This window comes from Protobothrops mucrosquamatus, unplaced genomic scaffold (genome assembly GCF_001527695.2).
Source record: "Protobothrops mucrosquamatus isolate PMUCROS unplaced genomic scaffold, P.Mucros_1.0 scaffold_306, whole genome shotgun sequence".
Classification (NCBI taxonomy): Eukaryota; Metazoa; Chordata; class Lepidosauria; order Squamata; family Viperidae; genus Protobothrops; species Protobothrops mucrosquamatus.
In genome coordinates, this window is record NW_015386382.1 from 54,394 (window position 1) to 71,528 (window position 17,135).

Consider the following 17,135-nt stretch of genomic DNA (forward strand, 5'->3'; position numbering starts at 1 on the left):
TTTTTAATATAAAATGATTAACAAAGCAAAATACAGTATCATAGAAGTCAAGTAACATTAAATGATTCCCTAGTCATAGATCTTTATTCTATAGGAAAGCTATTGCTGAAATAATTGTGAGCTGCACTGTGCTTGCAGACACTTCCTTGTGTTACTGTCAGGTTTCCTGTTCCACTTGATTTAAAAAAATTAAGCTATTTCATTTTTTTTTAAAGTGAATGAAGCAACTAGCTTTCCGCAGAGCAAACTGCAGAGAATCCAGCACTTTCTTTTCCCAACAGTACTTTTGCCAAGAAGCACTGTGGAACAAAAAATATTCTTTAAAAGTAAAGATTACATGTGACTAGCCCAATGCTTTGTTTGGCAATGTGCCCATTTCTAAAGTGTGCTTAGAAAAAAATAATATGTGTGCTAAGTCCAAAAAGGCATACACATCTATGAAAGAACCCAAAGCATCTTCTCAAAATGTCAGATATATGCATCTGGCCAGAAAAGGACACCTGGCCAGAAAAGGACACATAGCCAATCTCATGCTTTTTATACACATTAGTTTAAATGAATACACATTTATACATTGTTTTTGAATGAAACACATTAAAAGATTGAACATACTGTACAATATTGAACATATAACATTTACAATATAAACTTTTATTTAAGGCAGAGATATTTATACAACAAAACGAGGATCATTCCTGTTTAAACCAAGATCATGACAAGTATAGATTCCTACTTAAAATGGGAGGAGGTTGTAAAATTAAAGAACCCTTCTCTTGCTGAAATTTATAGGTTGTAAAATCAAAAAGCAATTATCCTTCATTGTAGATTTCAAACTAGCCAACAGATTAAAACTTCCTTATCAATTTGCAACAGTGGTATTTGAGATGCAGGATAAAAGTTCAATACTCAATTAAATAATAATGGTAAAATTCACATGGGTGGTTTCATTTGAGCTCCTGGATCTGGAGCACAAAGACCTAATCAACACTGGATAATGGCAAAAAGTAAATCAGCTTTTGATGCCATCTCATGGTTATCCAGATTTTTGGCAGCACAATCTGGTAATCCTAATTTCATTACAGATGTGAAACAAATCAAGGCATCTTAAACCATTCAAAAATTAATCTCTTGAGAATGATTGTTCTATTATCTTGAACACTATTTTTAACTAAATGGCAATAATATTTGAACACTATCACTAGTGTCCACTTTTCCTGAAATGGAAATAAGAGATTCCTACCAGCTAAATATAGCACAATATGCCACATAACATCTCATTCAACAATTGCAACCCCAGCTCCCTGTTGCAATTGTTAGGCAACTGCATTAGTTGTTGCACAGATAGAACAAAAGAGCTGTCTGCCTAAGGAAAGGCACGCAGCACCCCTCTGTGAACAGAAGGGAATTGCAGCATTATCTCCAGACTTATGCATAGAAAGGTATTAAAATTAGATATTAAAAGGTATTAAAATTCAACAAAGCTAAATATAATATTAGAAAGCTAGACAGTGTCTATTGATATTTCTATTAAGTCTGATTTGTCACAAATATGATACATGTTGTATCTAATAAGAATGGCATAAATAAAATTTTATAATTCCTATTATTTAACTTGTAATATACTGGTGGGCACAGAGTATTTATGAAACATAAATGTTATCTGGCATAAGCCTCCTAGCAGGTGCAATATATACAAGAGTGTGGTGGTTTTCAAGGTAGATTCTGTAGAAGAGATGCCATACAGAGTGTGAGCATACTTGAAGTTAAGCTGTGCCTCGATTGCTATTGTGGCATATGTGCCAAAGTGTACCCAGATTGATTATCACCAGGGCTTTTTTTGTCATAGAATGCACCGGAACAGAGTTCCGGCACCTTTTTTCAACGGATTTTCCAGAGTTGCATTCTTTTCCTATTGTTTCCCTTCCTATTCTCGTTTGTTTTTGAAAATGCCCCGCTGGCGGTACGGTACGAGCAGGGTCCCTTCCGGCACTGTCTGCCTCCTCTAGGAGGAGCCATGAGGTGCTGGAGCACCACAGACAGAGCGTAGCTTGATTGGCTGGGTCAGACCATGTGGTGTGGAAGCCGATGGTGGCGGTGGGAGACAGATAAACAAGGAGGCCATCTTTCACGAGAGGGTGAGTGAGCCTTTTGTCTTCCCTTACAGAAGGTGAGGTGTGAGGTTAAAAAGAGGCGAAGCAAGAGGAAAGAAAGGCGGCTGGCATGGAAGCTTGCCCGACAGCGAAACTTTGCTGTTTCAGTTCCTTGGGTAGTTCAAAGGCTGGGATGTCTACAAAAATCTGTTTTTAGTCTTTTATACTTTATATTCAAACTGCTGAGGGGAAGAATAAGAATAAAGCCAATGTCTTGTGATTCGGAGGTATTATTATTAATAATAATATATATTAATTATGTATTGGTCAGATGTAAAGGTAGACTTACAATATGAGGTTTAATCAGATCTACTTATTAAATTGGGTTTAACTTGAAGGTAAATTAAAAGTAATTTGTTCACTGACAAAGTTTCAACCTTAATTTGTTTCAAGTCAATATCCATATTAAACTTCAAATGTAAATTTTTCCACCTTATTTGACCACTTCTTAAAAATAATTCAATCTTTTACAAGCAACCAAATTTTGTTTTATTGGGCCAATTTCATTCCACATAGAAAGCTGACATTTCCACTCATTAAACTAAATGGGCATGCCAGTGGTAAATGTCCCAAAATATTAATAAAATGCCTTCTTGTAATTTAAAGCCACATAGTGCATGGTAACATTAATAGTATTAACTTACCTTGAACAAAATCCTAGTCTTTTAGATACACTAAAAACTGAAGGGGTTTTTTTCAACTACAAAGGTAAGCCTTTTAGGGTAGGAAAGGCAGGTTGTATGGTATCTGAGTTCTGGCACCTTTTTTTTTTTTTTTTTACAAAAAAAAGAGCTGATTATCACTATCCTTTCTATTAGCATGAAATGCTACATAAACAGAGAATTTTATTATAGTCACTGACCAGAATAGAATACAGTATTGTATACAGTTATGTCTAAGTCCAGTAACTTACTTTATATCTTTTCTTTGGAGAATAAAATGAATTTATAAATGAAATTGAAAAAAACTAAAGTGAAAGAATAACTACAGGAAGAGAAAAATATTAGAAAATAGATAAATCCTCCAACAGAATGAAAGGAAAATGGATGTAAGGCAAAAATATATAAGCATCGCTTGTATCTAAATAAAAAGCATTATTTTACAGTATGCTATAGAAGTATGTGGAACTGTTATTTTATTTTATATTTTCTTATATTTTCTTGTTATATTTTCTTTCTATCCAGATCAATGAATACAGAATAAGATCAAGCCTTCCTTGTCTTTTAAGTAAAAAAAAAACTATCCAGAAAAAATTATATGAAATCACATTGTGCTTTGACATCTTTATAATTTCCCCATCATACTGCTCAAACTATCCTATTACTGTTCAATATTTTCTGAACACTTTCCTACCAAGCACTTTTATAGTCTAACCTATATGGGAATTTATTATAAAATATGTTATTTTGTTCTGTCCAGATAAGCCAGTTACTTCAGAACCAATATTTCTATGGAGCTTTATAAATTAATTCATAAATATGGAGAGTTGGAAATTTGGAGGTAGTAACTGAACTATGTATTAGGATTAAGTTCTGAGCATATTCTACTAGTTCAATATATACTTCCTTTATGGATTTGTTCAATTATCTGATTACCTAAATACTGCAAAGGCTTTCCTGTCATTTTTTCCTCTAAAAAGTCTTGAGAAGCAAAGGGCTAATGAAGATTTTTATATTCTACTTATTTTTACCTAGTAATTTTGTTACAAATTTATATACATTTTATTAAAAAAAACCTCTCTAACAGAAAACATTTCTTGATTAATATGTCTTTTAAAGGCTTTATGTTGGTGAGATGTGTACAAATAAAAATCTTTTTATTGTTTTCAGTTCATCTGAAACCTATCAATCTACGTTTCAGATCAGAGCTTGCAAAATGCACTAGAATTAAAAACAAGGGATTTATAAAAGTCTGCTTTTTAAAGAAGGATATAAGACATATAATAAGAAAAAAGATGAAATTGGAAGTTGCACTCACCAGTACAGTCTCCATTGGCATCCTGCTTATATCCCATATTGCATTCACATCGGTAACTGGATATTGTTGGGATGCAGCGCCCATTTAAGCATAAATTTGGATGATGTTTACAGATATCTATTGTCTGATTGAGTATAGCTATGAAAAGATGTGAGATCAGAAGTCTGGTTATTACCTCTAAAGTTCTTTATTTTAAAAAGTACCTTTATTTTAATATTAAATAAAAAAAATATTTAAGCTATTTGAAATCAGCTACATTGGTGGAATCTGTCTTAGAATGGAATGGAGGAAGATGCTGGAAACGTTTCAAATTAAACTTGATCAGACAAGTGTTTCAAACAGCTCAGCCAGGGTTATGGTTACTTATTTCAGAAATTATTTTTGATGAAAATGGTATTTCCTCATGAAAGCAAGTGGTATTCTCACAATCCTATAGGGCAGGGGTAGGCAACCTTGGCTCTTTTATGACTCATGAACTTCAACTCCCAGAATTCCTGAGCCAGCATGGCTGGCTCAGGAATTCTGGGAGTTAATCCACGAGTCATAAAAGAGCCAAGGTTGCCTACACCTGCTATAGGGGATTCCATTTCTTCATGTTAAGGAGGCTCCATTTCTCTTAAAAATGGAGGCTTCCAAAGGATTTCAAGAAAACCACCTGCTTGCAGAATAATGGGAGCCTACCACATGGCTGCCTCTGTAGGAAAGCCGAGCTTCCCAACTGCTGGGTGCCTCTCTCAGAAGTTGCAAAAAAAGAAAGATCAGTTGAGTGCTGCTGAATCCTGAAGCTAGCTGAAGAAGAGGCTAAGTCCTGCAAGGCCATAAGTGGCTGAGTGGCTGAGTAGGAAACAAGCCCAAGGCCTGCAAGCTTCAACAGCCTCGTACACATCAGTAGCCTCTGCAAATGGTTTGAAGTGGCTAGCTTGGGAGCAAGGAAATGGCCTGCAGGAATCCAATGGGCCATGAGGGGTGAAGGAGATAGATGGGGACAGCTCTGCAACATTTCTGCAGTCAGTCGTAAGGGTGAATGACAGTGGGGAACTGCAGTGGCCATATCTTTGAAACCAGGACATAAGCAGATTGGGCAGCCCTATCCTAACTTTGGTCACTAAGTGACTGCTCATACATCCATATTTTCCTATTGGTTTTTACTTGGTTTCTTCCCTTAATTTAAGCAGAATTGCAGATTTCTCTCGCATAATATTGAGATTCGTCAATTTTCATTCCTTGTACCACAATGAAGAAATTTAGAGTTTTGGAAATGGAAATCAGGTTCCAGTAGCATCCACCAGTGGGGACTGATGAACACAACACTGCAATGCAAGTGTTATCTGTGTTTTCCCAGATGCCCAAAAGAGGTACCACTTTCATTGGGATACTTCTTTCATCAATCAAAGGAAAGCAGCTAGAGAGTGTGGATGCCACTACCAGGTTCTGTTCCTTATCAAGAAGAAAATGGAAAGAGAGCCCATAGTGCATGAAAATATGGAAAGACCAAGAAATTAGATAGAATATATAATAAATTTGAAATTTTACATAAGATTAAATTACTCCTTGGTTATGCGTATAAGCTTAAAATGTAAGAAGAATTTTTAAAAAATTGAGGAAGCATAATACTGCACATACTGAATGGCTCATAAGTGCAATTGGAGTATGCTGGAAATGTAATGCAACTTGAGAAGCAATGGGGTGAATTGTTAGCAGTACAGTATTTTACTGTAGACATAAAATAACTTATTAGTTTTAAGGATGAAGTAGAAAAGGAGCTTTAAAAATATTTACTATAAGAGCCTTCAGTTTCATAATTATGCAATCAAGCAACTTACTCAGTCCCGTAATGACGGGGCCATTTCCTGTGGGACCTTGGCCACCGGTCCCTATTCCAGTTCCATGCACACCTGGGGAAAATCCATTTCCACCAGGAATAGGGATGAATCCTGTTCCTCTTGGGCCAAAGCCGTTTCCTCCTGTGCCACCAGGCCTGGAACCACCTATAACAGGAATGCCATCTATGCAAAGCCCACGATATTCATCTACAAAAAATAAAAACAATATTTATAATCATATTTTTCCAAAAGATGCAAAGCTTATGATCACATATCTTTCAAACTGCACTGATTTGAAAAACAGCATTTTACTATAAGAGTTACTATTCTTCACATATAAAACTTAGTAACTATTGAGTAGATCTAGTGTAAAATTATTGTACATTTTATTAGTTCACAGTTTAGTTCTAATTATTATGATAAATATTGGTGATAATTGAACATTTAGATAAAATTTAAGTCACCTGCAATATAATCACATTCTAAGACAGACATGTCAAACACAAGGCCCGGGGGCTGGATGCGGCCTGCAAAGTGGTTTCATGTGGCCCGCGAAGCCATCCTGGAAACAGTGAGGGAACGGCCCCCGCTGCCTTGGCCCTGGCCCAGGCCAGCCGGGAGCCAATGTACAATTTTGTGGTGGCCATCTATGTTGAAACGCATTCAGTCTTAGCTCCACAAGGCCGTCTGGAAACAGCGAGGAACCAGCCCCTGCTGCGTCGACCCCGCCCCTGGGTGCATGCTGGGGAGGTGTCACCCTTTGTGAGGAATGAAGAAATGGACCATGCCTTGGTCCTTGCCCGGTCCCACCCCCTTCTGCCAGAGACCCTCACATCTGTCCCATGCCTGCCCAGGCCTCCACAGGCATCCTTGACGCGAACAATGAAGAGCTGGCCATGCCCACCCAGTAAGCCACACCCAATCCACGCCCACCCAGTAGGCCACACCCACCCTGGCTGCCCCCCCCTCCGAGGGCAACCACAATGCTGATCCGGCCCTCAATGAAATTGAGTTTGGCACCCCTGTTCTAAGACAACATTTCTCAGGAAGTGATGTAGGCTTTTAGTAAGGAAAAGATTATTCTAATCAAAATAAATGAAATAACCAAAAGAAACAATCAAAGCTAGTAGAAATCTGCTTAATAGATGCAGATAATAGAGGCAACATTAAAACAAAGAATAACTCTGAATTATTTCCCAAATCAATATTCTCCATCAGCCACTACAAATGTTGTCTTATTTAGCAAGTCAATGAGCTACTAACCAAAGATGCTGTATTTCAATTATCATAAAGGGAAAGAAGGACCTATATACAGAACAACTCTTGCATATATAGTGCAATGTAGGAAATTATCATTTTTCTATTCGGACAAGCAGTTCATATACATACATTTTCTTGCTGCGTTTTATTTCAGAAACATTCTACAGATTGAAGCTTTCTGTATGTAACCTCACCCTTCAAAGATCCCACAGAATGAATACATAAAAATTTGTTATTGTTTTAATTTAACAATCTAATGAAATGAAAGTTGCTTCATTAAATTCAAATGAATAATACAATAATTCCTTCAAATAAACTTTGTTTTGATGAATTATTTCAAATTACCAATAGGAAAAATGGGCTCAGTCAATAACAAATCAGAAGCAGTGGGGCATAACTTGATAAATAAACTTTAAAGTAAGCCTTTTCATTGTTTCAGGATTGATATTAAAATGAGTTTTTCTAGTAATTTTAACACACTAAGATATTTACCAGAGCCTCTAACAGGACACATTTCTGGAATGGATCCAAGAGCCCAACACCGTCCAGACTCGCAGCAGCACTGCATCTTGGTAAACCTGCTCGGAAGCTCTTGTGCACAGCGACCATTCAGCAGACTGGAGAAACAAGTACCTGCTCTTTGATCTGGATATTAATTTTTAAAAATTATTAATGAAGCACTTAATAAAAATATTTTCTTAACCATTAGAAATATAAATATAATCAGTGAAACAGTCGTACTGTGTTTCCCCCAAAATAAGACCTGGTCTTTTTTTTTTTTTTTTTTTTGCCTGCAAAAGAGGCACAAGGTCTTATTTTCCAGGGGGGGGGGTGTCTTTTCCACTCACCTCCAGCACTGACAGCCACACCCAGCCGGCCCACTTCTTCTGCAGTCGAAGGAGCAGCTTCATTCTGCAGCTCAAAATGGAGCTCCCTCCTGCATTTTGTAGTCAGAGGCCTATCTGGAAGGCCTCTGCAGCCAATAACCAAGCAATGGATTGAATCCATAGCTTGGTTCTCAACTGCATAGGCTTTGCAGAACCAAGCTATGGATTGAATTCATAGCTCAGTTCCCAGCTGCAGTGGGCCTTCCGAAAAGGCTTCTGACTGCGAAATGCAGACCTGGGGATGCTGCAGAAGAAGTGGACCAGCGAGGAGAGGCCTGGCAATTATAAAGTCAATTATAAATACAAATCCTCCCCTTTTCCTCCAAAACCAACACAATACTTTAAAAACTAACTAAAACCATTAAATGTATTTATTTATTTTTCAAATTTATATAGCTATCAATCTCCAAAAACAAACAACTTAAAAAACAATAGTTCATAAATAACAAAAAACAATAACTATTATTATTAAAACTTTAAAAACTAATGGATACTAGTTAAAATGGTGACTAGACTAAAATATGCTGCAACTTAACAATTGAGACTTCAACCATCTGGACTCAAAGGGATGAGGAAATTACTGTAAGCTGTCAGAATAACCTAGTGTTAGCTAGGGAATTCTGGGAGTTGAAGACAGGAATCTTAAAGCTGTCACAGTGAAAAATATTAGAATAGCCATTAGCAAATTAGCCACATTTTATAAATTACTGATTTGTGAAAAGTGTCATGGGTTTAAATTGGCAAGTCTTTAGGGGGGGAAATGAACCCGGTCAGAACAGAACATGCATATGCCTAGAGTAAAAAAAAAAAATCATCAATTTTTACCCTCTCACTTTTTATAAATTGATTCTTCACCCAATACATTTATCCTCTTCTGTCTTATTCAGATTTAGATCACAATTTAATCTGAACTTTGTGAATGAAAATCAATGAAGGATGAGGCAGGTGCCATAGACTTATTTTCAATCAAGAAAACTATTTAAAGAATTACATATTCAGATCTTTACTTTAAAGAGACATATGAATGCATCTCCATAATATTTTTAACTAATTATCTTTTAGTAATTTGCATGCTAATATACTTTTATTTTGAATTTAATTGACTTAGACTATCAAGTTTATCAGCTGGATTTTTCCAGGAATTGTGTGACTAGAAGTTAATTCAGGGTTGTGAATTTGCTACTTTGTATTTGTATCTAGAAGTTCACTTGGTTGGATTAGCAGGCATCTCAAATAGAAAGTCTGGGGCACCCTTCCACAAGGTTTTTGTACATAAACATTTGCTTGGGATAAATAATTCAAATGTGCCTTCTAGGCTCCCAGTGAAACCATGATGAATGTGGCCAGAAAGTGTATCTTTATTGTTCAGCAGAAATGACAACCATATAAGATAGACTGCAGTGTCTGAGGAATAGTACCATAGAGTAGTGCCTCAGAATTTAGTCTCAGAGTTTCTGTTCCCTCTTGAAGAATATCCTTTCAGAAGAGAAGCTTTGGATTTTGTCTCTTAACCTCCACAATATCTGTTCATGATGGATACTTGTTTACATTCACAGAATTTCTGCTTTTAATGCAGAAAATCTCACCATATTATACTTAAGACTTTGAGCTACTGCTGAATTGGTTTTCAGATACAGGGTCAAGAGGTCAAAATGATCTCTTATTAAAAAAAAAGGTGTAGAAAAAAGCAAAAGTGCATAAGACCATAACCTTTCCTCTTCCCAAAATAATTGGGAACACAATACCATATGATACAATGTTTTCTGAACAAGATCTTCAGAATCAGGTAACTGCAGAATAGGGCAAAGAAGAGAAAGTTACTCCAGAAACTTGTAACAAAATAAAATGAAAATGAAAAATCCATAGAAAGAATAGTAAAAAATTTTACTTTTGGATATGGTAACTTACCAATGCAATGAGAGCCATCTGTGGATGTCAGAAAGCCACGTGGACAAAGACAAATATAACTTCCAACAGTATTGGAACATTCACCAGTATCACAGATTCCTGGGATGAGACTGCATTCATTAATATCTAGAGATTTAAACAAATGAAGAATGATTCTCTACGAAATATAATTATTTTAAAGATATTTTAACATGTATTAAATATGATATCCATGAATGCACTATCTTGGGCTCTATATGCAAGCTGGAATTCTGATTATTTGATGTATATCTACAAATATTGAATTCTCCTGCACAGCTGATTTCTAGAATTAATATTAGCAAGCATATTTAAAAATATAGCAAGTAATGGAGCATACTCAATAGAGTATAGGACAGTGATGGCAAACCTTTTAGAGACTGAGTGCCCAAACTGCAACCCAAAACCCACTTATGCATCGTCGAGTGCTGGGTGGGTGTGGCCCATTGGCTGGGTGTGGCCAATTGGGTGGGCGTGGCTCATTGGGTGGGCATGGCTGCGGTGGTAACGGCAGACTGGGTGGGACTAAAAAGTTCAATCAATCAATTCCAACTTTGCAAGATCTTTTTTTTCCCCCGCAAGAAGTTGAAATTGACTGATTGAACCTTTCTTTTTTTTTTTGCACATGGTGGAGGAGGCCTAAAGAAAAAAGGTTTTATAAAACCCAGTTGAAGGCCTAGGACTGGGGTGACAGCGCGCGTGCCCACAAAGAGGGCTCTGAGTGCCGCCTCTGGCACCCGTGCCATAGGTTCGCCACCACTGGTATAGGAAATCCAATGCAATTTGTGGTCTGCAACTGTAACCAAATGTCATTATACTATAGAATATTTATATAAGGTAAAACTAAAGTGTGTGTATGGGGGGAGACAAGACACTTTTTTAACATGAAAATGGATATTAAATCTCATCAACAAAAAGTGCACCTCATCTATGTAAAAATTCTACACTGATATAAAATATCTCTACAGGCATGGGGGGAGGGAAGTCTGTCTTCTTTCACAAAAAACTAAAACACGGTGTTTTGTTTCATCAGCCAAGTGTAAAAACAACAATGTGGTTGCAATTTTTAAAAGACAAGGAGGCATAATTCAGCTAAGAGGCTCAAAACACCATAGCTTTCTTAAAAATAATGCCTTCAATGTATTTATATTTTTTATCCTCTATGTTTTAAAAGATTTTCAGACTACAGAAATCTCAGTTATATATCAAAAAGAATAAAGTAAAAAAGAAAAGGGAATGTAGTGAAAATCTGTCAAGAAAGAAGAATTATCTATGAATCTCAGAACAGAGATTCATACCAAATTCCTAACAGCATTTTAAACACGGAAATTTTCCTAAGAAAGTATATCAGGGTAGCTGTTAGATTCATATCACATTGTGTTAGCTATATCACTCCAATAAAGCACCACACATTTTGAAAGTGTAGGTCATTACTCAGAAGGGACCAGTGTTAGAGAGGATGCTTTTGTGTAACACAAGCTAAGGACTTGTTACTGTTACATGTTTCTGTGGCTGTCAAATCTTGTGTTGAACAGCCATTTTTAATACTATTACCTATATACAGAAAATGATACCTGCATAGAATTTTCTGGAAATTTAGATTCTTCCTTTGGGGGGGGACAGTCATGCTGGATACTATAAATATGTCGGTTTCAAACATATTATTTTTCTGATGAGGGGGACGTCTTGTTTGTGATCGAGCTAATCAAGTAAATATTTCAGATCTCTCTAATTACTCCTTTTTTTTCTTACACTCAGTATTGTACAATATGTATATGTTCCACTCAGCAGTACAGTGTATACAGCACCTTATCCCTGTGCCCAAATTAATAGGACAGTACACATTTCTTTAAATTATTACATCATATTGAAAGCATATCCATACTTTTTTGTAAGATCCAGAACTTATGTCCAAGATCACTTCAGGTAATAAAGCAGATAATCACATTTCTTTGATTTCAGTTATGTTCATTTTGAATACAAAAAATGGTAATGGAGTATGATGAAAGCATATATTTAAAGCATGTTTCACAATTATTTGAGGCCAAGTAGGAATAACAGTTTTTCTATCCTCATCCCATCCCAATATGCAATTTATAGGAAGGTAGAGGACTACCATACTTCAATGTATCATAATGCTCAGAACTCTAGTATTACTAGTATATCATTTCTAAAGCAATAATACTAAAGAAAACCTCACATTATAAATCATGAACATAAATTTATTAAATCTAATCATTACATCTCCATTATAGGAGATAAGGAGTAAGTACATTCTATATAAGTTGTAAAAATAGCCATGAATTTGAAGTTCACGTCAGAAACAAAGATTTCAATAAAATAGTGGATGTCCCACTCCAAATTTTGACCCCACTATCCAAATTACGTTTCCTTATGTTTTGAAAATTGCAGCCACCCTTATGCATTTAAACAATCTAGTGCCATACATGCATTGTTGCTTTGGTAGCTGGATGATGAAAGGCAACACCAAGCAGCTGTACAATTTGGAAATGTAGCTGAGAAAACAATATTTAATATTTCTGCAATAAAAACTGCTTTTATTTCCTTCTTCGGGAAGTATGTACAATCCTGAGCACACTATTGAATCAATGAAAGGATTCCATGAGAGTAAAAGTATAGAGTCTTGTCCTCCATCCCAATCTTATTCTTTTTAAGATAATATATATATTTCTATTATTTTGCTTCTTTGAAAATGAGAAAAATCATATAATTAGCCAGTAAGTTAACATGGGAGGTAGAGTTCAGGAGGGAATATTGTTTTACTTAACAGTATTTTTGAACCACCAGTAAACATAGTATCAAATACACTTAAGAATTTTAAACTTTAAAACAATAAATTAGAAAAACAAAAAGAAATAAAGAAATTGTAATCTTTAATAAAAAATACAATAAAACAATAAATTAAATAACTGAAACATCTATACATCTATAAAAATTAATAAGGAGAAATTCTTAAAAATGGTGTTCATATATTTAACATCATTTAAAGATTAAACTCTTTATAAAATAAAGCATGCAAAGGATGTAAAACCAAAGAAGAACCTTGCTTCATGTTCTCATAAGCCTAGCCTCCTTAATGGCAGAATATATAGAAGAATGCGCAATACAGATCTAATTTAAGGCAATTCAAACGGAAGACTGCTTCAATAGTTAATTACAGTCCATTAATAGATGAAAATAAAATCTGAATTATAAATATGTAGAAAGTATATTTAAAGAAACTTCAGACAAACATGCCTTACTAGATTCAGTTTTTAAATTTTACACTTCTCTCTTTCAAAGGTTGCAGTGTTCACTTAAAATGCATGATGTATAAATAGTAAATCCATTAGCTACACTAGAAGTGGCCCCTAGCAGATGGTATGATTTTTCTACATCTCTACAGTACCTCCAAAGTAAATGTATATGGAACTATTTATTAAAGATTAACAAAGATACAGAAACCTCTTCATGGAAAAAACATAGTGGTGTCATTGTTCTAAGTTCTAACAAGGCCAGGGATGTAAGAACTGATATTTAAGGACCAGACATCAAAAACAGGAGTAGACACAGCTATAAAACTGATTGCCAATTCCCAGCTATGGAATAAGTTAATAAAAAGCCAGCCTGCCAGGAAAAACAGTTTTCCTCCTTGTAAGTAAGTAAGTAAGGAGGAAAGGCAGGAATATAAGTAAGAATGCATCTTTTTGCTAAAATACTATCATGGAATAAGTATCTAATAAATAATTCCAGCAATAAAGCAGAACAATTTTTCAGATGTATACAAATTAATACATATTACTTTTTACTATTATCAGCATTGGTATTATTAATAATAATGTTCGGAAGCATCTAAAAAGTCTATTCTTATAGTTATATGCATTAATAAAATCAGAAAAAGAACCAGCCAACATTCTCAACCTGGTTGCCCCTACAATTGTGTACCAATAATTCATAAGGGAGTTCCAAAAGTTTGGAAGCCATTACTGGTAAAGGTCTATGGAGATTCTCAGTCATCCAGATCATGGTTGTCTCAAAGGTGCTTTTTCTAAAGGCAACTGGACTTTGTTTTACAACAAAGTTCAGTTGCCTTTTGAAAAAGCACCTTTGGGATTACTGGTAAAGATTACTGGTAAACTACAAAATGAGGATTACCCTTCCATCATTATAATAAATATTTTTAGATTAACTAAAATTAATGGATAATTTGTGGCAGAGTGCTGTTCCTCACTGTTCAACAATTATTGAACCTTAATCTAGAAAGAGGAGTATTTCTCTTTAATAATTTTTGGCATAACAACAAGAAATGAAATGTCGTAATCCAGAATAATGTTTCCTCCACTTCTGATCTCAAATCAAATGGCGATAACTCAAAAGTCGCTGTGAGCAAGTAGGGAGCTATATAAATGCTCTAAAATAAATAAATCTAAATACAATTAAAACTCTTGTTTCTATAAACTTAGTTGGGTGAAAAAGTACATCAGACAGCAACAGTTTTTGAACTAAGTTACCTCAAATGGGCTAACTCAGGGGTAGGCAACCTTGGCTCTTTTATGACTCGTGGACTTCAACTCCCAGAATTCCTGAGCCAGTTGAAGTCCACGAGTCATAAAAGAGCCAAGGTTGCCTACCTCTGGGCTAACTTATTCAATTAAACCAAAATCCAGGACTCATGACTCCAGAGAGTATGAAATTTGGAAAAGTTGTGGCTGCTTCAGTATCAGACCTCTACTGCAGTCATGTGGTCCTCATTTTCAACATTCTCGAACAGTTTCCCAGCTGCTCTTGCAATCCCTTACTCCCTCCTTCACTCAGCAGCAGCCACTTAGACGCAGGAAGGGAAGGGAAAGGACAGGGAAGGGAGGGGAGGGAACAACCCTGCACACAGTTCCCAGCTCAAATAGCTCCCACATGCCTTCTCCGACCTGTGCCACACCCCACACACATTCCCTGACCCAAGTAATAGTTTTGCATCACCCCCACACCCTCCCTGACTAGCACTGCCCCACAAACACTTGCCCCAAGCCAAGGGACAAGTGAGGTGCCAAGCAGCTCCAGAATTTCATGGCTTTTGTCATACCCTGGGAAGTTTTAGCAAGCACCAGCAAGCGTCCCTTCATCTAGCCCCACAAAACTCAGCCTGCTCCAGCAAGCAAGCCAAGTGCCAGAAAACATTCATTCACCCAGCTGCGTTCTCTCCCAGTTCCCCACATCAACCTTTTGCCTTTTTCGCCCAGGACTTTGCTGCCATTGCTGTCTCCTATTCAGACTTAGCTTCTCCAACAAATGCTTCCTACACATGCTTAAAGCTACATAGTCTTCGAACTTCCCACCCCATTTCCAAAGTGGCTAAAACTACTGTGCGGTCTTTGGAAACTTTCCAAAGACAATGCAGCTTATGAACATTCCAGTATGACATGGTCAAGACAGTCAAATGGCTTCATATAAATAATAACATATTTTTGCAGAACTGAAAAAAATATTATATAGATTTAGTTGAAATAATGAAGCAAATTTTGAATGCTTTTTGCATATGGTGTTTTATACCTATTTTTTTAAAGCTAACAAAACTTTTCATTATTAGAAGTAAAATACTAAAATCAATTGAAGTTATGTCTGAATAATACTGGAAATCACATAATAGATTGAAGATCTGATGTCACTTGAGATTTATGAATAAATTGCTTATAGAGGCAATGAAGAGTTATGTGGTCACTGCTTACTGAAATGTTTGTGTAAAACTCTGTATAAATATATAATGCATGTCAAGCCTTTCACCTCTGTATGTACATGTGTGTATGTATATACGGTATGTGTATACACACATACTGTACATATGCACACACATACATACATACATGTATGTGTGTGCAGTCTATTTAAAGACAATAAGAAATTATGCCAACAATACATGGAATGTAAGATAAGAGACTATTAACAATTCTTTAAGACTCTATAGTTTTCCTGCAATACTACTATATAACTACACTAAATAGCTTTCAATAATAAAAAGGAAAATTAATATATAATTGCATACAATTACAGAAGAAGTACAATAGACTTTGTACTTTTAGGTAAATTAACTTATAGTAAATGTTGTGCTTTTTAAAGGAATTTTAGTTAGCAAACTTGTGAAAGTGTAATAAAAATGCATTCAGATTATTGATAGGCAAAAATATTTTAAGCATGCTAAAACATAACTGAAACTACAGGCCTCCTATTTAAGAAACATGGATCATTAATGTCAAAGTCATATGTTAAATCTGGCATCTTGCCTAGGTATGTTCTATAAGAGTTTTGCCCCTTTGCAATGCTTGAATTGGCTTTGTGCACATATCAGGAAAGGAAGGAAGTAGACAGGATATTTGCCAGTGAGATCAGTTACATTAAACAAAAAATAAATATTCATCTATTGACTAAATACTTCTCTCACCCTTCTCTCCCTCTCTGAAAAAGGGAGATCCACTTAAAAAATAATTTTTTTAACCTCAGTCTCCAATTATGTCAATGTTATATTTTCAAATTTGAAAATAACTGTATTTTTAAGCAAATGATATTTTTGTTTGAAGAGTGTGATATGCATTAAAAAGATTTTAAAATTTATTTATTATTTTTATTTAACATTAGGAATCCCACCATTGCTATTTGGGCTCAATCCAAATAACATGAAAATTGTAGGCTTTCCATTGTCTATCCTTTCAAAAGGCAGTGTATACCAGCTACTGTATATTATTTTTTAAAGTCATTACACTTACCTTCACACTTCTGAGTTGCTTCATTCTGTTTATGACCAGCAGGGCATTTGCATTCATATGATCCGACTGCATTGATGCAAGTTCCCCCCTGACAGATTCCAGGGATAGCCTGACATTCGTCTATATCTGTAAATTAAGTAAGAAAAACTCTAAACATTTATCTTCCATTGTTTTTCAAAATAAGTCTTATCTGACAGCAAGACTTTCTAGGTCAGTGGTTCTCAACCTTTTTAATGCCGCGACCCCCAACCGGTCGTAAGTCGAGGACTAAACCGGTCGTAAGTCGAGGACTACCAAACCGGTCGTAAGTTGAGGACTTTCCCTGCCCGGGAGCGCCGCACATGCGTGGTTCCGCCC

The 17,135-nt window shown here is 35.7% G+C and overlaps 1 protein-coding gene across 1 annotated transcript in view; it reads right to left on the minus strand.

Moving 5' to 3' along the window:
• The window catches only part of LOC107302947 (fibrillin-2), a gene marked incomplete at its 3' end in the record, with an annotated part of 98,496 nt that overhangs the window by 54,387 nt on the left and 26,974 nt on the right, over positions 1-17,135 (minus strand). Inside the window, exons 7-11 of the mRNA XM_015832113.1 lie at positions 16,779-16,904; positions 10,006-10,131; positions 7,703-7,855; positions 5,951-6,157; positions 4,128-4,265 (exon numbers count right to left, since the gene is read on the minus strand). Coding sequence (XP_015687599.1) covers positions 4,128-4,265; positions 5,951-6,157; positions 7,703-7,855; positions 10,006-10,131; positions 16,779-16,904 — 750 coding nt within the window. The remainder of the gene's footprint in view (positions 1-4,127; positions 4,266-5,950; positions 6,158-7,702; positions 7,856-10,005; positions 10,132-16,778; positions 16,905-17,135) is intronic.